The sequence below is a fragment of the Leptonychotes weddellii genome, chromosome 4, assembly GCF_054177405.1.
Source record: "Leptonychotes weddellii isolate Sample4059 chromosome 4, ASM5417740v2, whole genome shotgun sequence".
Taxonomy (NCBI): Eukaryota; Metazoa; Chordata; class Mammalia; order Carnivora; family Phocidae; genus Leptonychotes; species Leptonychotes weddellii.
The window spans coordinates 10525464-10549264 of NC_138372.1; the positions used below are offsets into that span (position 1 = coordinate 10525464).

Below are 23801 nucleotides of genomic sequence, written 5' to 3' on the forward strand. Positions count from 1 at the left end.
AGCAGGCAGATGCTTTCCTTCCTCAAGGTCTCTGCCAGTGGGGGCTGTGTGGCTCCGGGAAACTTGTTCCTATTCCCGGGTCTAGTTGCACAGCCTATGGACTGTGTGAACAGAGGGCTCTGGAGACCAGGCGAGGGTGACGTGACAATAGCCAGAACTACCATTGGTGGGCACTGACCATGAGCCAGGCCCTGGGGGCCCCTTTCAGCACCTCTGTCCCTAACAGTTCTACAAAGGGAAGCATTCATGTCCCCAGGGGAGGGTATCTGATCCATCTCCCCTATTTTTTTGTTTGTTTCTTGAAATAATTTATTTTTAAGTAATCTCTACACCCAATGTGGGGCTCGAACCCATGACCCCGAGATCAAGAGCTGCATGCTCCACCCACTGAGCCAGCCAGGCGCCCCTCCCTTATGTTATGGGTGAGGAAACAGAGCCTCAGAGAAGGAAAGAGCTTGTCCAAGGTCATAGCCAGCACCAGAATGCTGGGAGTTAAGCCGAAATCTGACCTCAAAGCCCGCGTATTCCTTACTGCCTCCCTGGCTCTGGAATGCCCTCCCCTGTTCTTCTCATGGCTGGCTCCTCCTCATCTCAGCTTAACTGACACCCGGCCCCCAGAGAGGCCTTCCCTACTCTCACCTGCCCCCCCCTTACTCTGTGTCAGCCCCTTATACATTCCTTCATGGCACACATCACCATTATGTTATGGTCACCGTGAGATCATGGTAAGTATTAGAGTAGTTTGTGTTACACGTTGATCTCCCCCACCTCTCCGGAAGTTCCGTGGGGACAAGGATGGGTTGTGTCTGATTTGATTCCCTTGGGCTCCACGACTCCTTTTAGCACATAGTAGATGCCCAACCAATGTTTGCTGGATCAAAGCCCTCTTCTGGGGGCAGTAGGTGCATGCTCCCCTCAGACCGGGCGGCAGCAAACGTCCGCACTGCCCTGGTTCTGTCCCCCAAACCTCTCTCCCACCCCTTCCCTGCCACCCGGAGTCTCAGCTGCCACAGCCCTACTAAAAGATTGAGCCGCCTTGCTCAACTGCTTGGAAGAGAGCTGGGTCCAAGGCTAGCAGGACAGGGGGAGGGATCAGGGGCTCTCTGAGCTGGCAGACAAAGGGCGTGTGTTCCCACCCAGGACACTTCCTGGGTTTCCCTTACAGGAAGCTTGGCACCAGCCAAGGTGACACTGACACACCGCACCCCCCCCCCCCGCCCCCCGGGCTGGTGTGGGACCGCCTTCCCCAGAAAGGCTCCTCTCCACCGAGGAGCAGTGACAGAGGCAGAACAGGCGGCCAGGCGTGCCAGACAGCAGGTAAGTGGTGGCAGCTGGACCCCCACATATCCCTTCGACCTTCCCCCTTCCCAGCCAGTCCTAGCCCCAAGCAGATGTGTGGAGCCTGGGCCCTAGAAGGAGTCCGTGTGACTTTGGACGAGGCCGCAGATCAACCCTTTGGGGCCTCATTGTCCCATCTGTGGGTGCAGTGAGGCGGCTCAGGGGATATCATGAAGGTGAGGGAGGGCAGCTCCATTTTTACCTGTTTTAAATAAGCTTCTGGGTCACAAAGCACTTGAAAAGGGGGTTCTAGGGCAAACCCCTGGATCGCACCTTCCTCCCTAAGGTCCTTCCCATCCCTGGCCGTCAGCAGCCCCCTCCTTCCTCCTGGGGAAGCTCCTGCAGGCTGGGGAATGGGCCTGATCAAGGGCTCAGGCAGCCTGGAGTCTGAGTCCCCTGGGCCACACCGTGCTCTGCAAGCCTCAACTCCCACACCCCTGTGGGCGGCAGGTGCAGGGGCGGGAGCCACAGGGCAGCGTGTGTTCCCCGGGGCCAACGGCTGCTCTGGGTTTGAATCCAGCTCTGCCACTTGCCCCTCATGTGGCCTGATGCCTCTCTGGGCCTCAGTTTCCTCAATGGTGAAGCAGGAATGACCAGTCCAGCCCCACAGGGCTGTCCAGGCGATTCGATGGAGAGGCCTGTAGGTCAAGCGCCTGCACCCGGGAAGCCTCTGCCTCGGGGGCTACTGTTAACCATATCGTTATTGTGGAGTGGTTGAGAGGCTCACAAGTGGGTGAGGGATTGAGAGGGGCTGGGAGGAGGAGAAGGAGGGGTGGGGGAACGAGACAGCGTACCCAGGTGCCCCCGTCACGACCCCCATGAGCGGGAGCCCCTCAGCAGCAGCCCCAGAGCCATCCTGGCCAGGGTGACTGTAGCTTTGGCCCCGGGGGAGAGCTCGACCCCGCCTGGCCTCCCCCAGATGGTGCTGGGTCCAGCACTCCTCTGGCCTCAGCCGCTGTGGCTTTAATCAAAAGAACAATCTGTTTGCCTCTGAATCAGACCCAGATTTCTTTTCCCACCAATGTTCCCGAGGCCTCCAGGGACCCAGGCGGCCCATCCAGGCTCCTGGCCCCGTCTCCTGTCCCAGGGCCCCAGGGCCCCAGGGATCCAGGGCCCCGGCTCTGCTTCCTCCTCCCCCCTCTACTCTGGCTTGGGTCCGGGGAGTGCAGGAGGTGGGAGGGAGCCAGAGACTGGAACCAGGGTTGGCAAACCAGGTGACCCCGACTGCCTGCTGGGCCCTGCCTACCAGGCTGCCTGGAGGGGCCTGTGCCCCCGGGGACACTGGGACCCGACTGCAGAGGGCTTAAGGGTCCACTCAGGCAGTGGTGGCTGCTCAGGACAGCAAACTGGGATGACCTGCTCCCCTGAGCGTCTGAGACCTCCACCCAGGGTCACCCCCTAAAAAAGCCCCAAGCCCAGCGTATATTGACCACTGACTGCCGCCCACTTCTCACGGTCAATACCATCCTTTATCCTCAGGCTGACCCGGAGCGGGAAGCAGCCTTTACCCCCATTGTACAGATAAGAAACTGAGACTCCAGGAGGCAGAGTGACTGCCCAGGGTCACTGGGTTAGTGATTGGCCATGGAACCCAGGTCCATCTGACTCCTAGAACCCTGGGAGATCTCAGGCCAAACTCAAATATAAGTACCACCCCCCCACACACACACCCCCGACCGGGCAGGTGGGGCCACCAACCCAGGTGACCTAGGGAAGGAGGAGGGGAAAGGACCTCGCTGGGCGCACAAAGGCCCCGGGGGTGGGCAGCAGGGGAGGCCTCCCACCCGAGGCCCGGGCCCAGGGGACGGGAGGAGTGGTCGAGGGAACAAAGGGCGGGCGGCGGGGGGCCGGCGCGGGGCGCGGCCGGGCAGGTGGGGGGGGCAGGTAGGGGCCACTTCCGCCGGCGGGAATCCCGGGCCCCCTCCCCCTAAGCTTCACCTTTTATGGTAAGGCGGCCGGGGCGGCGGGGCGGAGGGAGCCGAGGGGGCGGGGAGGGCGGGGAGGGCGGGAGGCGCCGCGCGGCTCCCGGCTCTGCTCGCTCGGGCGTCGGACCGGAGCCGCTGGGGCGCGGGCGACGCAGGTAAGCGGGGCGCGGGGGGGCGGCCGTCCTTCTGACCCTGCCCCGGCCGCACACAGGTGACAGCGCGGGCAGCCCCGGGCCCCCCGCCCCCCCCGGCCGGGACCCCAATCCCGGCGCTCCTGGAGGGGGCCCGCGGGGGGCTGGGGTGCAGCCTTGGGTCCCGGCTCCCGGCCTCTGTCCCCAGAGCAGGGGGAGGGCTGGTGTCCCTGCCCCGAAGCGGGGCGCCGGGGTGGGGAAGAGGTGGGCAGGGCGGAAGCTCCCGCACAAAGAGGACAGCGTCCCGCACATGGATCGAATTAAAGTCCCCGGCGGCGCCCCACAGTGACCCGGCCAGCCTCCCGGCTGGGCTGCTTGCGGGAGGGCGCCGGGTTTCCGGAGCTCCGGGGAGCTCCGGGCCCCTTCACCCAGGCCGGGTCAGGCGGGGGGATGGAGGGGCCCCAGGGCCGCCCCTCTCTGGGCCTCAAATCCCCGTCGGGAGCTGGGAAGGGGTGTGCCGTGGGGCATCTTGGCCGAGATGGGCCCCCAGCCCTGCTCCGGGGACCCCGGGAAGAGCCCGGGCAGCGCCCAGATTCCTGATCTTGAGGACGGAAGCCAAGTCGGGTCCTCCCAAATCCCCCAAGCCCGCTGGGCCCCTGGGGGCTCCTCCCCATCAGGGGCTGGATAACCACCTGGCCTTCTCTTTGCACTTACCAAGTACCAAGATCTGGAGCGCTCTCTCTCTCCTTGTATTCTCTCAGCCAACCACCTTTCAGGACAGACATTTTTTTATTCTCACTTTAGGAAAAAACTGAGGCCCAGAGAGCGTCAGTAACCTGCTCTGGGTCACCCAGCAGGAAAGAGGTGGGGCCCGGCATGACTCCAGCTCTCTGTGCTTCCTTGGCTTCCCTGAGGTGGGGGAGAGGGAAAGGGAACCCTACCCAAGGTTGCAGGGCCCTCTGCAGGGGGTGGGCACAGCCTCATTCCCACCTCCAGCAAAGTGTCATTCTGAACCAAGCGTAGGTTGCTTTGTCGAAGTACTAAAGAACAAAGCTTACAGGTGGTTCCAGAAATTTTTGGAGGGGGTTAGAAGGAGTAGGAAGGAAGGGAAAGAGGGGGGCCACTACCGGAAGGCTGGCCAGCTCAGCCAGCCTGTCTCTGCCCTGGGCTACAGCCTAAAGCCGGGCTGGGTGGGTGGCTGGCTGGATCTCAGCCTCCTTCCTTCCTCTTGACAGGAAATGACTTTCTTTCCCTTTGTTCCCACTTTCTCTGCTTACCCAACTGGATCTCAGATTCCCCCTCTGCGGGAGGAAGGATGGGGGTGGAGGGTCCCGTGGGTGCGGCTGGCCAGGAGCCCCACACAGGGAGCTTTCTCACTCATACCCCGCTCCAGGGTGACCTGGGGGCAGTGGGACCTGAGGGAGGCCGAGGCTCCCTCTCCTAGCAGCCCCGGGCTGGACTGACAGGCTTTGAAAATCCCCAGTGGGGGCCCCTTCCCCTGGGGCCTGAAGTCCCTGCAGGAACCGCAGGGAGGGATGGGGGGTGCGGAGCTGCCCAGCTGTGAACATCTGGCCTCAGAGCGAGGACATTTGCCTTGGATGTTTTCCGAGAAACCCACAGATCTGACTTCCCGGAGGGGTGGGCTGGGGTGGAGTGGGGGTCAGAGCAGGGTCGGAGGGAGGCGGCGGGGGCATTCACAGCAGTCTCTGGGGATGAGCCCAGAATGCACTGACCACAAGAAAATCTATCTGGATTGGGCCATTCTGGGGTGAGAACAGGCCTGAGGATTTGGAGGCCCTGTACCATCCAGGGAAGGAAAAGTGTGTCGTCTCAGGTCCAAGGACATCCCCGGGACTCAGGTCAAATGGTGCTCAGTTAGAATTCTGAGTCTGCCAAGTCTGCTAAGATGACCTGGAAAAGTCACGTAACCTCTCGGGGCCTCACATGGAACTACCTGTAAAGTGGGGGCATAAGGGGCTGTGTTGCAAATGAGGTGCGTTTTGAGGCTCGGAAAGCACGAGCCACAGTGCCCAGCACATAGCAAGTGCTTGGTCAGTAGGTGCCAGTGCTGTTTTCTCTTGGATGTGAATCTCTGAACGCTGCTTACAAAAATAGAGCCTTAAGCTTATAACCGAGCGTAAGGCCAAAGTGTCAAACCATATGGTTTTGACCTCTGACTATGGCAGCCAATATCAGCGAGCATATATCCTTCCAGACATCACTTACAGAACAAGATGCAAAAGGAAAGCACTTTTAAAGCTTTCTTCACATGTTGGTTTCTTATTCAGAACAGGTATTTTATTAATCAGACTGAGCTATATGTTTTAACCAAACATATAAACCAGTTTAAGAGGAACTGAGGCACATTTGTTGTGTTTGTTACTATTATTCCCTCAGTCACCAAGAGAGTCCAAGGTGGCCAGTGGACTTTGAGATACAGAGGGGGGCCCTATGAGTGGTCACTTGGGCTCCAAGTCCGCCACTGGGGTCCCTCAGGGCCCTCAGCCCCTACCCACCCAGCCCCACTTCTTGAGATTCACTCACTAGGTCCTCGTTTATTCTTCTCCCTGCACACTTGTGGGCTGGGCTTTGGAACCATATCCGGGTGGCTCAGCTGGAGAGTGAGTTAGAAAGAGGAGAGACCCAGCTTAGAGACCCAGCTCAAATTGGGCAGAAGCCCTGGGAGCCCAGTGAGGACCCCTGGCTGAAGGTGGTCAACTTGCCCTCCCCCCACCCGAGTGGCCCCACCTCAGCCTTGGCCTTGGAGGCTACTGTTTGCAGTCACCACCTAGAGGATGGAAAATGGGCTCCTTGACATCAGGAATGCTGCCCTGCTCCCAGATCCATGCTCTGATGTCCACACTGGCCTTGGGTCACAAAGATTACGGGTACAGCTGAAGTCACATACAGTCACTTGGGGAGGTAGGGGTAGACGTGGTGACAGGGAGCCAACATGTCCTGTGATGGGCTGTCATCACCCTGTGGAAGCAGACAGCTGCTCCCAGGAGGGGGTCAGGAATCAGGGGAGGCTTCCTGGAAAAGCTGGGCCTCTAAGAAAAAACTGACATTCGCCCTTTGTGGGGCTGGGGAGGAAAAACAAGGGGTGGAAACACTCCAAGGCCAGTAAGAGAAAAAGTTGAGAAAGGGTGAGCGGGTCCAGGGTGGTCAAAAAAGAAATTGAGGGGCACCTTGCTGGCTCAGTTGGAAGAGCGTGCAACTCTTGATCTCAGAGCTGTGGGTTCAAGCCTCATGTTGGGTGTAGAGATTACTTCAAAATAAAATCTTTTTTTAAAAACTTTTTTAGAGAGTGAGGGAGAGGAGGTGGGGGAGGGGGAGAGGGAGAGAGAGGGAATAGTAAGCAGGTTCCGTGCTAGGCATGGCTTGATCTCATGACCTGAGATCATGACCTGAGCCAGAATCAAGAGTCAGACCCTTAACTGACTGAGCCACCCAGGCACCCCTAAAAATAAAATCTTTTAAGAAAAAAGGAAAAAAGGAAAAAAAAAAAAAAAAGTTGAAGCCAGAGGAATTTGGACTTCATTTTGAAGGTAATAGGGAGCTATGGAAGGTTTTTGAGTACAGGAGAGATAGACTTATGCTCTGGAAAGATCACTCCAGGGACAGGGCAGGAGGCAGGCAGGACTGGAGACCACTGGGTCTCCTATCCCTACCTCACCCCAGTGCCTGAACCAGAGCCTGGTTTTGGAGATGGGACAGAGTGAGAGATTCTGACAATAGAATCAAGACTTGATTGGATGTGGAGGCTGATACCGAGAAAAGGATGCCGGCGGTGGGCTGGGCTGGGAGAGGGTGACAGAGCCACGTGGTCAAGAACATGGACCCTGGATTCAGATCCCGGCTCTGCTGCTGCATGACCCTGAACAAGGGACTATACCTTCCTGAGCCTTGGCTTCTCCATCTGCCCGGAGAGTTATAGCGCCTCTCCCCCAGCGGCTGGGACGACTTAGGAGTGAGTGGGCCGAAAGTGCTTAGGACGGTGGGTGCAGAGTAGGCCTCGATCCATGGTAGCTCAGATTGATCTTCTGTCCCCTCTGCCTCCAGGAACCCAACCCTGATGCTCTGACCGGTCACGCTCATTCCCTCCCACAGCAGAGCTGGCCTGGATCCCCCGGGACTCTGACCCTCCCAGGAGGATTGGGTTCCAGGTGAGGGAGGTAACTGGGGTGTGGCCCCGCAGCAGGCAGGGCCCTGGGCTGGGACCAGCAGGCAGCTGCCCTGGGGTTGGGCAGCTGGAGGAGCTGCTCCTTCCTCACGCTTCTCAGATGAGGAAGAGTAATCATTTGTGAGGTGAGCAGGGCAGGGCTGCCCTTTGCTTCCCCGGGTGCGCAGGTTGGGGGCAGGGGCGGTCAGGACTGCTGGGTCCCCTCCCTGTGGCCGAGCCACCTGGTGGACACCTGCCCTCCCCCCGCAGGACATCCCCAGCCCCTCCTCTGTCTCTGTCCTGTTAGGAGCAGGGAGGCTCCGTGCCCTGGGGATGCCTGTCTGGCTAGGAGGAGCACAGCCCTGGACCCGAAGCCCTGCCCCAGCCTGAGCCCCACTCTGTCCCCAGCCCCAGCAGGAACCGAGACAATGGCCTCGAAGCCAGGGAAGAGGGTCGCCTCGTCTGTCTTTATCACGCTGGCCCCTCCGCGGCGAAACATGGCAGTGGCCGAGGAAGTGAAGCGGGCGGCTTGTGAGGCCCGGCCTGGCCGCCCCTGGGAGCCCCCTGCTGCCGTGAAGGCGCCCGGGGCTGGCTCGGCTGGGAGGCCCAGCCCTTGGACCCCCCCTGCCAGGGCAGCAGCCACCGCGCCAGCCGTACGACCTCAGCTCTCCAACGGAGGTAAGAAGGTGAGGGGACGGGGCAGGAGGCTGGGTCAGAGGCAGCGCGGAGGTGGGGAGGAAGGGACAGGCTCTGAGCTCATTCAGGTGTCCATTCATTCATCGAGCACCTACTGTGTGACTCAAGCCCGCCTGCCCGGGTTTGAATCCCGGCTCTTCCACTTGGCTGTGTGATGTTGACAAGCCACGTACCTTCTCTGGCCAGTGGGCAAAGCAAGTGCAGAGGCCCTGAGGCAGGAATGGATTGGGCACGTTGGACCTCAAAGGTGGTTTTATTCTCTCTCAAGCTCTGCCATTCACTTGCTGTATGGTCTTAGGCGAGCTGGGTCTTTGCTTGGTTTCCTCCTCTGGAAAGTGGAAATTTGGTCATGTATGTGATGCATCCATCACAGAATGGATATGCTTCATACATGGCTGTTCCTTTACCTTGAGCTTGGCTCTGCTGTCATGGTGTTGAAGAGTCTTGGAGACTCCACTCCATGGTGTCTTAGCTGTTGGTTGGGTAGAAACGAGGAAGGAGGACAACCCTGGGGCAGGGGGATGGCTTGCCGTACAGGACACCAAGTGGAATAAGGAGGCACAGAGACATCAAGGACGAGCCCCCTGATGTCCCCCGGGTGCCGAGTTGGGTGTCCTGCTGTCCTTGAGCAAGGTTAGGGTAGCCCTGTGCATCCCCATCACCGCAGAAACCACCTAAAGACCAATAGGAACTGCCAATTCCAGGAGGCCAGAAAAGGGCAGGAGAAGGGGCCACGTGTGTACACACGTGGGAATACATGGACATTCATGTAACAGGCCTCTTCATGTGACACAACCTTGCAAACTCATCTTTCCTTCCTAACCACGCATCCCGAGAACACAACCTCCTCCAGGTGCTTCCATATAGAACCAGGACCACGAGGACCAGAATTCACACAGCAGGACGTGTGATCCAGTGGAAAAAAATGACATCCCTTCTGGGTAGGAGAGGGAGTCCAGGATATATAGTGTAGATGCCCCTAATGCCAACATTTCCAGGACATTTTCATGGGTTATTGGAATATCAGAAGATCCCGGGAGTGTGATAACAAAAGTGGACCTTCCCTGGCAGGGGGCGCCCAGCAGTGGCTGGTCAGCTGGTCCGCCATTTTGTTCTCCAATTTGGCCCATGGGCAGAGCTCAGGGAATCTTGGGGTTCAGCCTCGCTTGAGTGAGACAAGTTCCAGGCGAGCAGCTTGGGCCTGAGTCTGGTCTGACCACAGAGCACAGAGCGGGCCCTGGGGCCCTGCCAGTTGCTTAGACCCATCTCAGCTGCAGGCTGTCATATGACACCCCAGCTAGAGCTTGTCCCCTCAGGAATCCACACACATTTTTTTTTGGCCCTTTCATCCTGACAGAGGTCCCCACCTTTCCCTCGCTCCGTCCCCACTCCCCTCTAGATGCTCATGTGCACTGATTCAGCCTCACCAACTTGCATTCAGAAGTCACTTTTTCTCTGGGCTTCTCTTTAAAAGTCTGCTCTTAAAAAAAAAAAAATTTAATTAAAATAAATAAATAGAAGTCTGCTCTTCCTGCTCCTGGCCACGTGACCCTGGTTCAGCTGGGGCCCTCTGCACACCTGCCTGCAGGCCTCCAGCCCCTGTCTGCCTTGAATTCCTGTCCTGGCCAGGACTGAAGGCAGAGTCCCGGGCGAGGCCTGAGCACTCCTGCTGTCTCTCCGCGATCTGGTTCCTGACTCACTTCAGCTCATCTGGAGCAAAGTTCTCACACTGGAGCAGCCTCAGCTCAGGAGGGGGCTTGTTTAAACACAGCCAGCAGGCCAGGCCCCACCCTGGGTGTTTCTGATTCAGTAGGTCTGCGGTGAGGCCGGAGAATTTGCATTTCTTACACATTTCCAGGTAATGCCGATGCTCTGGTCTGGGGACCCGGCTTGGGGAACTATTGTTCTAGCCCAAAGGCATTAAGCAAGTGAAGCTTGGGGAGTAGAAGCCTAGTTTTCCAAGTGTGGGCTTTGAACCAGCAGCTGCAGCTTCACCTGGGAACTTTTCAAAAATGTAAATTCTCATGCTCTTCCCCCAAGCCTGCTGAGTCAGAAGCTCTGGGGGTGCGGCCCACCATCTGCATCTGAGCAAGCCCCCAGAGGATTCTGTGGCTTACTCACAGGTCTAGAATAATCCTCCCGTCTGTACCCCCTCAGTCCTTGGGAGAAAAGGGAAGGGGCTCATTTTCTTTATCGAATGGATAAGAAACCTCTAAGCCCAGAGAGGTGCCCCAGTGAATCAGCAGGGAATGGGACCAGACCCTGGGTCTTGGGGGGGAGCGGCGGGCGGGCAGGGCCTGGGGCACCTTCCGTCTGCTTTCCATGGGTGTCTAAGGCAGTCTGACCTTGTGAGGCCTGGCCTACCTTGTGCCCCAGAGATAGGAGGGGAGTGGAGGGCAGACTCAGACCAGATTCCCTGCCCTTTCTCCCCCGGGCACTATTAATAGCACTCTCCCTGCACGTGGGAGCCGACAGGATTTTCGGGGCGTGCTTCCCTCCTGACCCCCAGGCACCTCCTCCAGGGGAGCTGGGCAGCGCCTTGTTGGGACAGCCAGGAGGGGTGGGAGTTGCCGCACAGTGTAGGGAGCTGTTCCTGGACAGAGCAGAGCCTGGGGCTGAGGCAGGAGCTCCGCAGATCCTCAGCCCTCCTCCTCCCTGGGTCCTCCCCGAGGTCCTCCCTGAGCCCTGGATCCAGGCCCCTCCCCTTCTGTGAACCTCTGTAGACCTCAGCTTTCCCAGCAAGAGTTAAGCTCTCCTGGGGCGCCTGAAGCCGCCTGAGTCTCAGGTGGCTCAGTGGTTAAGCATCTGACTCTTGATTTTGGCTCAGGTCATGATCTTGGGGTCCTGGGCTCTCTGCGCAGCGGGGAGTCTGCTCCTCCCTCTTCCTCTGCCTGCCACTCCCCATGCTCCTGCTCTCTCTCTGTCTCTCAAATCCTTAAAAAAAGTAGACTTAAGCTCTCCTGCACTAACCATGAAAATGATATCATGCCGGTGTGTTTTTCTTACGTATGTACATGTGTTTGCTGTTGGGTGGCTCTTTTTAAAATTTTATTATTTTACTTTATTTTTTAGAGTGAGTGAGAGCGTGTGCACAAGCGGGGGAGGGGAAGGGGCAGAGGGAGAGAATCTTAAGCAGGCTCCACTCTCAGGCTCAGCGTGCAGCCTGACGTGGCGCTCCATCCCAGGAGCCTGAAATGACCCGAGCCAAAATCAAGAGTCAGATGCTTAACCGACTGAGCCACCCAGGCGCCCCAGGTGGTTCTTTTTAAAATTATTATTATTTATTAAATTTTTAAAGATATTATTTATTTATTTGAGAGAGAGAGAGAGCACACAAGCACGAGCAGGGGGAGTTGCAGAGGGAGAGAGAAAAGGAGAAGCAGACTCTCCACTGAGCAGGGACTCTGGGATCATGACCTGAGCAGAAGGCAGATGCTTAACCGACTGAGCCACCCAGGTCCCCCAAGTAATATTAATTTTAATGATGTATATTATGCCATCTGCTACAGTAAAATGGTCATTTCAGCAGTAATTACGAAAATTATCAATGAGATATTTTACATTCTTTTTTCAGTCCTGAGTCTTCCCCCACATCTCGGTGTGGACCTGGATGGGTTATTTAACCAGGGCGGTGGTTCCCACACTTCGGTGGCATATTGTCACTGGGAGGGTTTCTTATGCCTTCTGTGGCTGGACACCCCCCACCCCCACCCCAGGTTCTGATTCTCCAGATCGGGGGCAGACCCAGAAGGTGCATTTCTGGACACACTTCTAGTCACTGCTGCTGCTGAGCCAGGAACCACACTTTGAGAACCACAGCCTTAGGGGTTGAGTTTGCTTGTATTTCAACAAGGACCTTCTAGCAAGGATTTGGGGCCCTCGAGTGTCCAGGTAGGGGAGGGCTGTTATGGAGGGTTCTGACAGCTTCTGTTTTCTGAGCCCACGCCACGTGCCCTCTCCTGTGCCAAGCTCTTCCCATCCTCACAACAGCCTGGAAAGATTGATACCCATGTTTCAACTGAGCAAACAGAGAGGTTAAGTCTCTTGCCTAAGGACACACAGCAAGTCAGCGGCAGAGCCAGAGATGGAACCCAGGTCTGGGGGACCCTGGACCTGAGCTCTTGGCCCCCACGCTGTATGGCCTTCTGGGTAAGTGGACACACTTTCTGCCCGCCTGCAGAGACTCAGACCAACCCTCTCTCCCCTTTTGTTTGCAGGATGTTCTCCCCCTCCTCCTACCTTGGATGGCGAGGACACGCTCCCCGACCTGGACCTCCTCCCACCTCCACCGCCCTCCCCTGATGAGGAGCCCCCTGCCTCGATGGGAGCATCACTCATTTCAGACTTAGAGCACCTGCCCCCGCCCCCGCCCCCACCCCAGGTACTGCCAACCCCTTGGTCTCCCCGACCCCCAGTGGAGCCCAGGGGCCCCGGGAAGGCCGGGGGGGCGGGGTAGGGAGAGTCCCGGCCTTCCAGGGATTTAAGCCTGGAGGTTGCTCCTGCTTGAGGGCTGTCCCTCTTTGAAACTTTCTTTTTTTTTTTTTTTTAAAGATTTTTTATTTATTTATTTGACAGAGAGAGACATAGCGAGAGCAGGAACACAAGCAGGGGGAGTGGGAGAGGGAGAAGCAGGCCTCCCGCGGAGCAGGGAGCCCGATGCGGGGCTCGATCCCAGGACCCTGGGATCATGACCCGAGCCGAAGGCAGACGCTTAACGACTGAGCCACCCAGGCGCCCCCCTCTTTGAAACTTTCAAGCTGGTAAAAGTTGGTCCTGTTTTTCTAGGCCCCCGGAGGAGGGGTGCCATACCCTTTTCCCCCTGGGGTACCCCCGCTTCAGCTCTGAGAAGATATTTTTGATCCTCTGCCCTTAACAGAGGCCACTGTATTAATGGGTGGGATTCCAGGCCAGGGAAGAGATTCTAGGAGATTCTTCAGAAGTAGCTTTGGGCCCCAGCCACTGCTGTCAACCTTCCTGCTGAGTGACATTAGGTCACTTGCTTCTCTGTGCCTCGGTTTCCCCCTCTGTAAAGCAGGGCTAATTGTGCCTGGCCATCAGAGGGGGAGCAGAGCTGAGAGGGCTGTGTGGGGTCCCCACCGGATGACACCTCTCCCGCCCTCCCCCTGTCTCCCCATAGTCCCTGCTGGAGGGGCCTCCACTCCAGCCCCGGCCCGGTCTTGCCAGGCCCGCAGGGGAGGAGCTTCTGCCTCCCCCAGAAGAACCTGTTGGCCCCCACGAGAAAGCGGCATCCACAGGTATGGACTCAGGGCTGGAAGGCTTCCGGGTGGTCTCCAGGGGCCTCACTGGACAAGCATGAGCTTCCAGGTGGGAACCAGGAGAGGGGGGGACCACCAGCACCTGTCCCCGCTCACGGTTCAGTGATGAGCCTTATAACTGCACATCAATTTTATGTTTATTCCTAAATCTTTTTCCTTTATAACTGAAATCCATTTTTTTATGCTAGGTTTTTTTTTATTTTTAGATTTTCTTTATTTGAGAGAGGGGGTGTGGGAGGGGCAGAGGGAGAGAGAGTCTTAAGCAGACTCCTCCCTGAGCATGGAGCCTGACGCAGAGCTCAATCTCATGACCCTGAGATTATGACCTGAGCCTAAATCAGGAGTCAGACGCTCCACTGACCGCGCCCCCCCCACCAGACGCGCTGAGCTGAAGGCCATTTAAATATTGATCAGCAAAATGTGCTATGATAGCAAAATGCTACACTTGATCTTAGCCAAAAGGCTGAGAAGCGGTGTGTGATAGCAAAATGCCTTGAATTTTTTCACTATTTAATTTTTTGAACACATAATGTTCTTGCGTAGACAAAATAAAAAGCACAGAAAGGCATACAGTGAAAAGTCTCCCCTTTGCACCATCCGTATGTTCCCCACTTTCCTGCCAGATGGGCAGCCTCTGTTGTTAATGTCTCACATACCCTTCCAGAGATATCTGATGCATATGCAAGCGAATACAAATATGTGTCTGCCCCCCCCCCGCCGACCCTGGCCCATTTTCCCACAAACTGTAGCAAACTCTGTGCTGTTCTGCACTTTGCTTCCTTTCCTTCAAACATCTTAGAGCTCGCTCCACATCTGAACATAAAGTGGCTCCTTCTTTTCCACAGCTGTATAGTATTCCTTATCAGGGCCCTGTCATATGCATTTAGCCAGTCGCCTGTGGACGGGCACTTAGGTGGTTTCTTGCTGTGACAAATGAGGCTGAGATGAATTGCCTTGCACGTAGATCATTTTGCCTGCATGCAAATTTGTGAGAGAAATTTCTAGGAGAGGAAATACCGTGGTCAAAGGGTAGGTGCATTTATAACTTTGATCTTTTTTTTTTAAGATTTTATGTATTTGACAGAGAGAGACACAGCGAGAGAGGGAGAGTGAGAGAGGGAGAAGCAGGCTCCCCGCGGAGCAGAGAGCCCGCTGCGGGGCTCGATCCCAGGACCCTGGGATCATGACCCGAGCCGAAGGCAGACGCTTAACGACCGAGCCCCCCAGGCGCCCCTATAACTTTGATCTTTTTGCCACATTGGCCTTTGTGGTCCTCCCGGTCTGCATCCCCCCACCCAGCAGTGTCTGAGGGCATGACCCCCCCAGCCTCCCCAGGCCCGCGTGTTAGCCATTTACTTAGTAGCTACTAAGTGCTTACCAGGCACCAAAAGCCTTCTCTACTCCAAGGTTATAATATAATTCTCTGGCTTCTTCTAGTCTTATGGTTTCATTTTTCACACTTAGTTCTTTGATACATTTGGGATTATCTGGGTATAAACGCGTCACCATAGAGCCTCCTTTAAATTTTTACGGATGGCAGGGACGCCTGGGTGGCTCAGTTGGTTAAGCCACTGCCTTCGGCTCAGGTCATGATCCTGGAGTCCCGGGATCGAGTCCCGCATCGGGCTCCCTGCTCGGCAGGGAGCCTGCTCTTCCCTCTGACCCTCCCCGCTCTCATGTGCTCTCTCTCCCTCTCTCATTCTGTCTCAAATAAATAAATAAAATCTTAAAAAAAAAAAAATTTTTTATGGATGGCAACCCACTCGTCCTGACGCTGTGTCCTTTGATTTAGGCTTTTTTTTTTTTTTTTTAAGATTTTATTTTTAAGTAATCTCTACACCGAATGTAGGGCTCAAACACAACCCCGAGATCAAGAGTCGCACACTCCACCGACTGAACCAGCCAGGCGTCCGTCCTTGATTTAGGCTTTCAGAGGCTGTTCACGTTCCTTTTTACTGCTCCTCCCAAAATGAGGCCACACTCACAACCCCGGGGGCCCGAGGCAGAGACCCAGCGCTCTAGGCTTGTCCCGGGCGGTGCCTGGGTGCGGTTCTCCCAGGCCGGGCGGCTGACATCCTGTGTCTTCTCCACCCCAGACGTCTGTGCCTTCTGCCACAAGACCGTGTCACCCCGAGAGCTGGCCGTGGAGGCCATGAAGAGGCAGTACCACGCCCAGTGCTTCACGTGCCGCACTTGCCGCCGCCAGCTAGCTGGGCAGAACTACTACCAGAAGGACGGGCGGCCCTTCTGCGAACCCTGCTACCAGGTAACCCCCCTGCGGCTGGCCTCCAGGCACCAGGCACCGTGCTGGGCACTTGGAAGGTGTCCCGTTATTTCATGCCCCACAGTTATCCTGGGAGGCGGGCCCAGTGACCCATTTCACAGATGAGGAAGTCGAGGCTCAGCGAGGGGAAGGAGCTCAGCCAAGGTGTATTAGTTTTCTGTGGCCGCTGTAACAAATCACCACAAACTTTAATGGCTTCAAGCAGGACACATTTATTCTCTTACAGTTCTGGAGGTCAGAAGTCCGTAGGCAAGTCTGCACTCCCTCCAGAGCTCTAGGGGAGAATCTGTTTCCTTACCTTTTCCAGCTTCTGAAGCAGCGTCTCTTGCGTCCCTTGGTTCCTTCGTCCACCTTCAAAATCAGCAGGGTGACATCTTGCTTCGGTGTCCTACTTCCTCCTTCTGTGTCAAATCTCCCTCTGCCTTCCTCTTACGGGGACACTTGGGATGGCACTTAGGGCCCACCCAGGATCATCTCCCCAGGTCAAAACACTGAACTCAATCATATTTTTTTTTTTAAGATTTTATTTATTTATTTGACAGAGAGAGACACAGCGAGAGAGGGAACACAAGCAGGGGAGTAGGAGAGGGAGAAGCAGGCTCTCCTCCGAGCAAGGAGCCCAACATGGGGCTCGATCCCAGGACCCTGGGATCATGAGCTGAGCCGAAGGTAGACGCTTAACGACTGAGCCACCCAGGCGCCCCTGAACTCAATCATATTTGCCATTAAAGGTAGTCACAGGTTCCAGGGCTTAGGACCAGCCTGTCACACACGTCACACTCCAAGGTGGTGGAGCTGGGACTCTCCCCCAGTCCCGTCTGGCTCTGGAGCCTGCCTGTAGCTTGCCTCTCTCACCTAAAGCCACAGGTTCTGATGCACAGTCTCACAGGAATCTGTCACCTCTGAGTACCAGATGCAGTCTGGGAGAGCTAGTTCGAATGCCGCGATGTTAGAGTTGCTAGCACTCTGATGGCGTGGCGTGTGCGGCCCACTCCCAGACGTGTCCCCTGGCTGTGTGCAGGCCTCACCTTGTTCTCATGAGTTGGTAGCACCTGGCAATCTGCGCTTTTAGCAAGTCTCTCAGTGATTCTGATACACACACTGCTATTGGAAAACCACTGATTGGAAGGGTTAGAATATTTGGAGGACTATCTAGTAAAATCCAAACAATCTGATGACAGTCTCAACACATCACTGAATCCAGTGAGGCACCATGGGGGCAGCAAGGGGCCAGGCCATCCCTACCCCATTCCTCTGACCCCATCAAATGACAGCGGGGGATAGCATTATCCTCTTCCCTCCACTTACAGCCAGGCAGGAGTGAGGCACTGAGGGGAAGCAGGGGCAAGGGTGGGCTGACAGCTGGAAGCAGCAGGAGGAAGACTCTAGGCAGAGTCTAGTTCTAGGGAGGGAAGGGCTGCCCCCAGGACAAGGAGAGAGGGGAAAATGTAATGTTGTCCTCACCAAATGGGAGCAGAGACAAACATACCTGTCTGTCTGGATGAAATCAGGTTAAATGAACAGGAGCATAGCCAGGAAGGGAAGAGACCTGTCTAGAAGAGAAGGTGGACGGGCTGGAAGGTCTTTGCTCTGCCTCAGTAATCTCCCTCTCTCCCTCCCCCCATTTCCTCCTCCCTTCCCCCATCCCTCCCTCTTCCCTTCCCCCCCCATCCTCCTCATTCCAGGAGGGATTTGAGGCAGCTTATAAGAATGCACAAATACCTATAGTAAACAATGTTGTACACTTAAAAATTTGCCAAGAGTGTAGATCTCGTGTTAAGTGTTCTTACCGCAATGAAATTTCAGAGATATTTAAAGAAATCAGAAGAGAGGAAAATCAAAGTAGAAAGGGAGATGAGACCAGAGGGAAAGTTAGTACCCCAAAATATATGAATAAAAGACCCCTATAGTCATTCCTAAAAGTGGGACACAGAATTTGACTCTGAGCTTCCCAGTGGCCAAATGGAAAAGGGAAAGAGTTTTGAGGTTTATTGTCTATAAGATCAAAAGCACACCAGTTCTTCCAGGAATTCCTTTTCCTGACTCTGAGGTTTAAGAGAGATTTCTCCTATGGGCTCTAGTGGACACTGGCCTTAAGCATGTCCTAGTAACAAAAAAATGCAGTAATAGCTTCTTGGCAGGACTCCTCGCTGTAAGCCCAGGATACAATGCTAGGCTCGATTCACTTTAAGCAACGGTAGAGGTTTTGGGGCAGTGGTTACAGGCTGGTTGCATGAATGGGAGCCCTTCTCCTATAGCCCTGTGCTTCTGGGCCCCTGTGGGTCACCAGCCAGAAACCCCTTTCGGCTGGGAGTGGGCACAGCCATTGGATGGCTCTGAGGCAATGTCCCTCTGTCCCAGGACACCCTGGAGAAGTGTGGCAAGTGTGGCGAGGTGGTCCGGGAGCACATCATCAGGGCCCTGGGCCGGGCCTTCCACCCCGCCTGCTTCACGTGCGTCACCTGTGCCCGGTGCATCGGGGATGAGAGCTTTGCCCTGGACAGCCAGGATGAAGTGTACTGCCTGGACGACTTCTATAGGTACGAGAGGGATCTGCGCACTGGGTGGGACTCGGCCAGAACAGAGGCGCCCGGCCTGAGCTCTAGGGGCTGGAGCAGAGCATTCCTGCAGGCTCTGGGCTCACAGAAACCCATCTGCCTCTTCCACACACCTTATATTTGAGCACACACTTGCTTCTAGCAGACACTCCGGGTACCTGAGCTGTGGCAGGCACTCCCCGTGGCTTAGGCCCTTTAATCCCCAAGCCTGGCCTGTCAGGCAGGTACTATTAAGCACTCTCTTTTACCAAATGTGGAAACCGAGGCAGGCAGCAGACAAGTCTCCCAGCTGGTATGTAGGGAAGTTACGATTCAAACCCCCAGGCCTCAGGAGCTCCCCTTGGAACTAGAGCCTTATGAAGCAGTAGCCCTAAGCTAGGTGTCAGGCTCAGCCCCCTGCCCTGGGGTTGCTCACTGCCTAAGGGGAGAGACAGATGTGTCTGTTCAAAAGACAGGGAATAAGAAGAAGAAGAAGAAGTAGCAGTGACCTACAATACCAGATAAACGAAATGGGGTCAGCCCCACTGAACACACCGGAGATTTCTCGGCTTTCTCAAATTCAAACGTTCCGCAGTCACTTCCTTGCCTCGAGCTAATTATACCCTGGGAAGCCGGATCTAATCACACCGGTCTCACCCTCCGCTCCTGCCAGGAAGAAAGAGGCGTTTGTGGCCGTGGAGTCACACGGCAACGCGTCTGACATAGCTCGGGGAGGCGAACGAGCGCCGCCCCGGCTCCCACAGCTAATTTCTGCGGTCCTGGCCGGAGCGCCTCGAGCGTGGGTTCCCTTCCCTCTAGGAAATTCGCCCCCGTGTGCAGCATCTGTGAGAACCCCATCATCCCTCGGGACGGGAAGGATGCCTTCAAAATCGAGTGCATGGGAAGGAACTTCCATGAAAACTGCTACAGGTGTGAGGTGAGTGGGGCGGTGAGGAGTTAGGATCGCGCGGCTGGGCGGGGGGCGCCCGGGGAGGGGGGGGGGTGCGAGGCCTGCGCTGGGCGCGGGGACTCGAGGACGAGTCAGGGTGGGGACTCAGTTCCCAAGGGCTCACGGCCCAGGAGCAGAGACAGATAAGAGTGGAGATCATTACAAATAGAGTCTATTAATCGGAGCTCCGAGTTAATGATAAAAACCAAGCCCATCCTGCTTTCCTCAAGAAAGGGAATCTCATGAGAAGGCTGTCGGTGAGGTCATTGATGAGATCATCAGGGCTCTCTCTCCGTCTCTCGGTTCTGCATGTTTTGTGTGTTTGCTTCATTTTCTCTTCCCGGGGGTCTAGCATCCTCTGTGAGGAGAGGGATACAGGCATGGTCATCCTTCCAACTTAGAAACCCCATCAAGGGAACCGGTACCGTCTCAAGAAGGCCTCTGATTGGTCCAGCTTGGGCCACATGACCCAATCATTCTGAGCCAATCACTGGCCGGGGGGCTATGATTGACAACCCTTGGGGCCAATGAAGCAGGACCCTATGAGACCAAGAGGGGTTGCTACAAGCCTAGGAAAGAAGAAGGGGATGCTGCAGGGTGGAGGGAGGTTGACAGGCGGACACTGCTTAAAGCTGGTGCAGTAGCCCCAGCAGGAAATGCCCAGCACAGGGTCCCCCGCTCAGCAGCGTCCCACGCTTGCTTCAGAGCTCTGCTGTCACCGTCCTGAAATTCTTCCTCTTCGAACGACGGGCTCTACTTTGCACTTTGCCCTGGGCTCTGCTATTATGTAGTCAGTCCTGCTGGGGAGGCTCCGAGTCCTCCCCTGCCTCTTCCTCCGTCACCCCCATGTTGCTGCTGTGTCTTCTCTGGCGATGGTGACAAAGGTGGCACCTTTTATGGGTGCCACCTAAGTGGGGTGTCCCAGAGGAAATCTCTTAGCCAGCCAGTGAGTAATTCCAAACATTTATTTTACTTTGCACTTATTTAAACAGATGTATGGAGCCAAGAGACTGTTTGCACACAAGTGACAAGGGGGCTTGGTAGAGAAGTTGATATATTGCTCCATATTATGTTGTGCGTTGGTTATGTTTCAAGGTCCAGCTGATAACACATCTTACAAGAACAATGATGTCATTCAAGTGCTGTTATCACCACCCTAGCCCTCATTAAGCCCAGTGGCGATTAGCTTTTCCCTGAGCCTGGCTGGTGAGCAAACAAACCCTCCCTGCCTGCCCCTGGTCGGCTTGGCGAAGGCGGCCGTGAGCGTCACCCAGGTTGCTGCTGTAAGTCAGGGCTCGGGCTCTAGCAGTTACATTTCAGAGGGGAAGGCTTGAACCACCGTGGCCCGGAACTGATTCGGGGTGCTGTTTCCCCCAAGCAGGGAAATGGGCTCCAAAGTGCCATCTCAGATGAGGAACCATGAAAAAACTGAGCCTGAGAAAAGTGACTCCAACCCTGGTCCGTCTGACCCGGGTCTAGCCAGCTTGGGGCCACCCCACAGCTCCCTCACAGACTGTGACTCGGTCGTAGTTGAGGTGTTTTCTCCCTTGATTCTAATTTAGGAGAGGTCACATGGGCCCCTTTGGGACCTGAGGTTTGGCACTTGTTATTCTCGGAATGCCAAACAAGTGGCTTTGAGGAATAGCGCGCATCCCATCACCTTGCTTGACTTGAGGTGCAGTTGCAGGGAATAGACACACGAGGGCGCCCTTCTCCCCTGGCTGTGCTGGGTCAGGATGGCAGCCAGGACCCCAAAGTTGTCTCTGTGGGGACCAGCCCCTCTGGTCTGAGCCATGCAACTTCCAGAGGATGCCAGCTGAGCCCTGAGCCAGGTTTCTGGACATTAATTGTTCCCATTGTCACCCTCCAGTGTGTGCCCAGGTGAGGCCCCGATGAGGTGTGGGCTGTGGCGGAATGGTAAAGTGGCCAAAGTTCGCCCCCAATCCCCATCCTCCTTAGTCCGACATCCTTTGGTGATTTGAAAAATTGGAGGTTTGTGCCAGTGTTGAAGCTGTACAGACAGAGGAGCAAGAAAAAGACGCCTGAACCAGGACCAGCTGTACAACCTGGGGCAAGCCTGTCTTTCTCCAGACCTCAGTTTCCCCAGCTGTGAAATGAAGGGACTGGACTAGATTCCGTTATTCACCCAGCAGATGGTTATCGTAGGCTTGTGGTGTACCGGTCTCTGGTCTAGGTGGGACCTAGCAGGAAATGGGGTTACTGCCTCGCAGAGCTTACGTTCTCAGAGGGCTGCTGCTGGGTGGTCGCTAAGGCCCTTCTAGCTCTTTCCATGATCCCTCAGTGTCCATGATGCTCCGAGTGTCCTCAGTTCTCCCCTCAGCTGACTCCTCCCTCATCACTCACACTTCCGAGTGGATGAAAGCCCCCATGTGCCTCCTCTTCCCTGACCGAGACCTGGCCCAGCTGTGTTGGGAGAATGGAAATGAGGGGCCATGCTCCTGACCCTTCGGGAGCGCATTCATTCCGTTAATTTCATCAGCAAATGCTGGGGGAGTCCCCACCCCGTGTGGGCTCTGTGCTGCCGTGCTCGGGCCTGGGGTCCATCCACTCGTGCCTTGTTTCCCGCAGGACTGCAGGATCCTCCTGTCTGTGGAGCCCACGGACCAAGGCTGCTACCCACTGAACAACCGCCTCTTCTGTAAGCCGTGCCACGTGAAGCGGAGCGCCGCAGGGTGCTGCTGAGGGCACCCACTGGGCCTGGGGACTCGAGGAGGGGTGGGGGTGGGGGGGACCTTTCCTGACTCAGTTTGCCTTTCTGACCCACTCTTGCACACTTTCCTTCTGAGCCGGGACAGGGACCAGCCTGCAGCTCCGCCTACCACGTCTGGGACACAGGGGCTGAGCCGCCTTGGTCCCCTCCCGGCTCAGAGGTGGGCGACTGGCGGACCGTGCTCCTCAGACTTTCCACTCCTCCTTCTAGCCTCTGGGCTCTGGAAGGCTTCCAGACCAGGAGCCTCGTGCCAAGGGTTCCCATCTCCAAGGCTCTAGCCCCTCTCGAGCGCTGGCCTTGAGCCCCATTTCCGTGGGTGAGTTGGAGTGAGTTCTCTAGATGACACCCCATGTTCCTAGCAATGACACTTTAGCTGTCCCATAGGGGATTACTAAGACCAGCCCTGGCTTGCAGGACTGAGCTGTTTGGGGAAACCTCCAGGGTCCCTTAAAAAGCCCTTTTCTAAAAATTTGAGATTTAAATGGTGAGAAACATTCTTTGGATTTGGGGCGAGGTGGGGATCTTGATAGGAAATGTCTCATAAACGTACAAGACTGAGGCCTAGTGGTGGCAACCTTGGACTTCTCACCTGGAGGACATGTTGTGCTGACATGGGGACCAGACCCAGGTATGAACCTGAACAGCAGGGGCAGGAGGAGAGGGTGATATATGCTGATACACCAGGCACTCAGCCCCCCTCTGCCCTGCCTTCCGGCGCTCCTCCCGGAGTGACGGTGATTCAGCATTGACTAAGTGCCATTGTATGTTGGGGAACAGGGCCCAGGAGCTCTGAGTGTTCCTCCTACAACCTTGACTGGGGCTGTGCACACAGACCCCATACGTGGGCACACTCTTCCAGGACAGTGCTGGGGTGACCCTTCAGCCTCCCTATTTATCCCGCCAACCCAGGCTACCCTGTGGTCATTGCTTCCTCAAGGCCGTACCTAGAAGATTCTTCTTCCCTTTTAAGGAAAATCACTTTTGTTGCTTTGTAACTCCTAAGACATCTTGTAGGGCATAAACAAATTAAACAAAATGTACTTTCCTCCCTGGGGTGGTCTGGATGCACCACGCACTCCTGTGGGGATGCCCTAGGCTCTGAGGACCCGGAGGGTCTCCCTGTAGAGCCCCTTAGGGGCCTCAGAGCAGAGCCCAGCTTCCGGCTCGAAGCTTGGAGAGTGAGTCCCAAACTCCGGGCATCCACGTACCACCTCCACAATTCTTATCGTAACCGAGGACCTCCTGTTCTCTTCTTCCTGAATATTCTCTTTGACTCAACATATTTTTTATTTTACTTCTTTCGAACTTTAGTCTTATGCTAAACAATATATCCTACAGTCACATCCTATGTGCTAGTTATGTTTCTTCCTATTACACATGAAAATAAATGCATACCTATTAGAAGTCCGTCTGTGTTCCAACTAAGATCTCACCTAGGGAAACACTGGCCTTTGGCAGTAGCTGGAAAAATGGTTGAGTGTCTGTTCACTGTGGTACGAGTGTCCAGGCGGCGCCTACACCTCCTTCCCCCAAACTGGGGCTCTGCTCAGCAGATGGAGGAACTCATGTCCAGTGACGCAGCCGACCCCCAGGCATGCTGGTGCACCGTTCCTGGACACAGGCCACCAGCAGCAAGGGTGGCTGTGGGGTGCCCAGAGCGGAGCCTCTGCTGTGGGAGGCCCTCTGGGGCCAGCAGATCCTTCCGCAGAGTCAACACCTGCCCTCGGGGTGGGCTGTCTGCACATGAACAGGTCACCCTCCACGCTCACGCA

General features: G+C 56.0%; 1 protein-coding gene across 2 annotated transcripts; it reads left to right on the top strand.

Moving 5' to 3' along the window:
• Positions 1-3293: 3293 nt before the first annotated feature.
• FBLIM1 (filamin binding LIM protein 1) lies at positions 3294-23436 on the top strand. 2 transcript variants are annotated; one of them, XM_081817542.1, is made up of 9 exons: positions 3294-3418; positions 7457-7560; positions 7965-8234; positions 12470-12633; positions 13390-13507; positions 15625-15794; positions 18174-18352; positions 19169-19286; positions 21888-23436. In XM_081817542.1, exons 3-9 carry the CDS (start codon positions 7985-7987, stop codon positions 21999-22001), a joined length of 1113 nt encoding a protein of 370 aa, XP_081673668.1. In that variant the 5' UTR covers positions 3294-3418; positions 7457-7560; positions 7965-7984; the 3' UTR covers positions 22002-23436. The 2 variants fall into 2 exon arrangements, with proteins under 2 accessions (XP_081673668.1, XP_081673667.1); XM_081817541.1 differs by lacking the exon at positions 7457-7560.
• Positions 23437-23801: the final 365 nt, after the last annotated feature.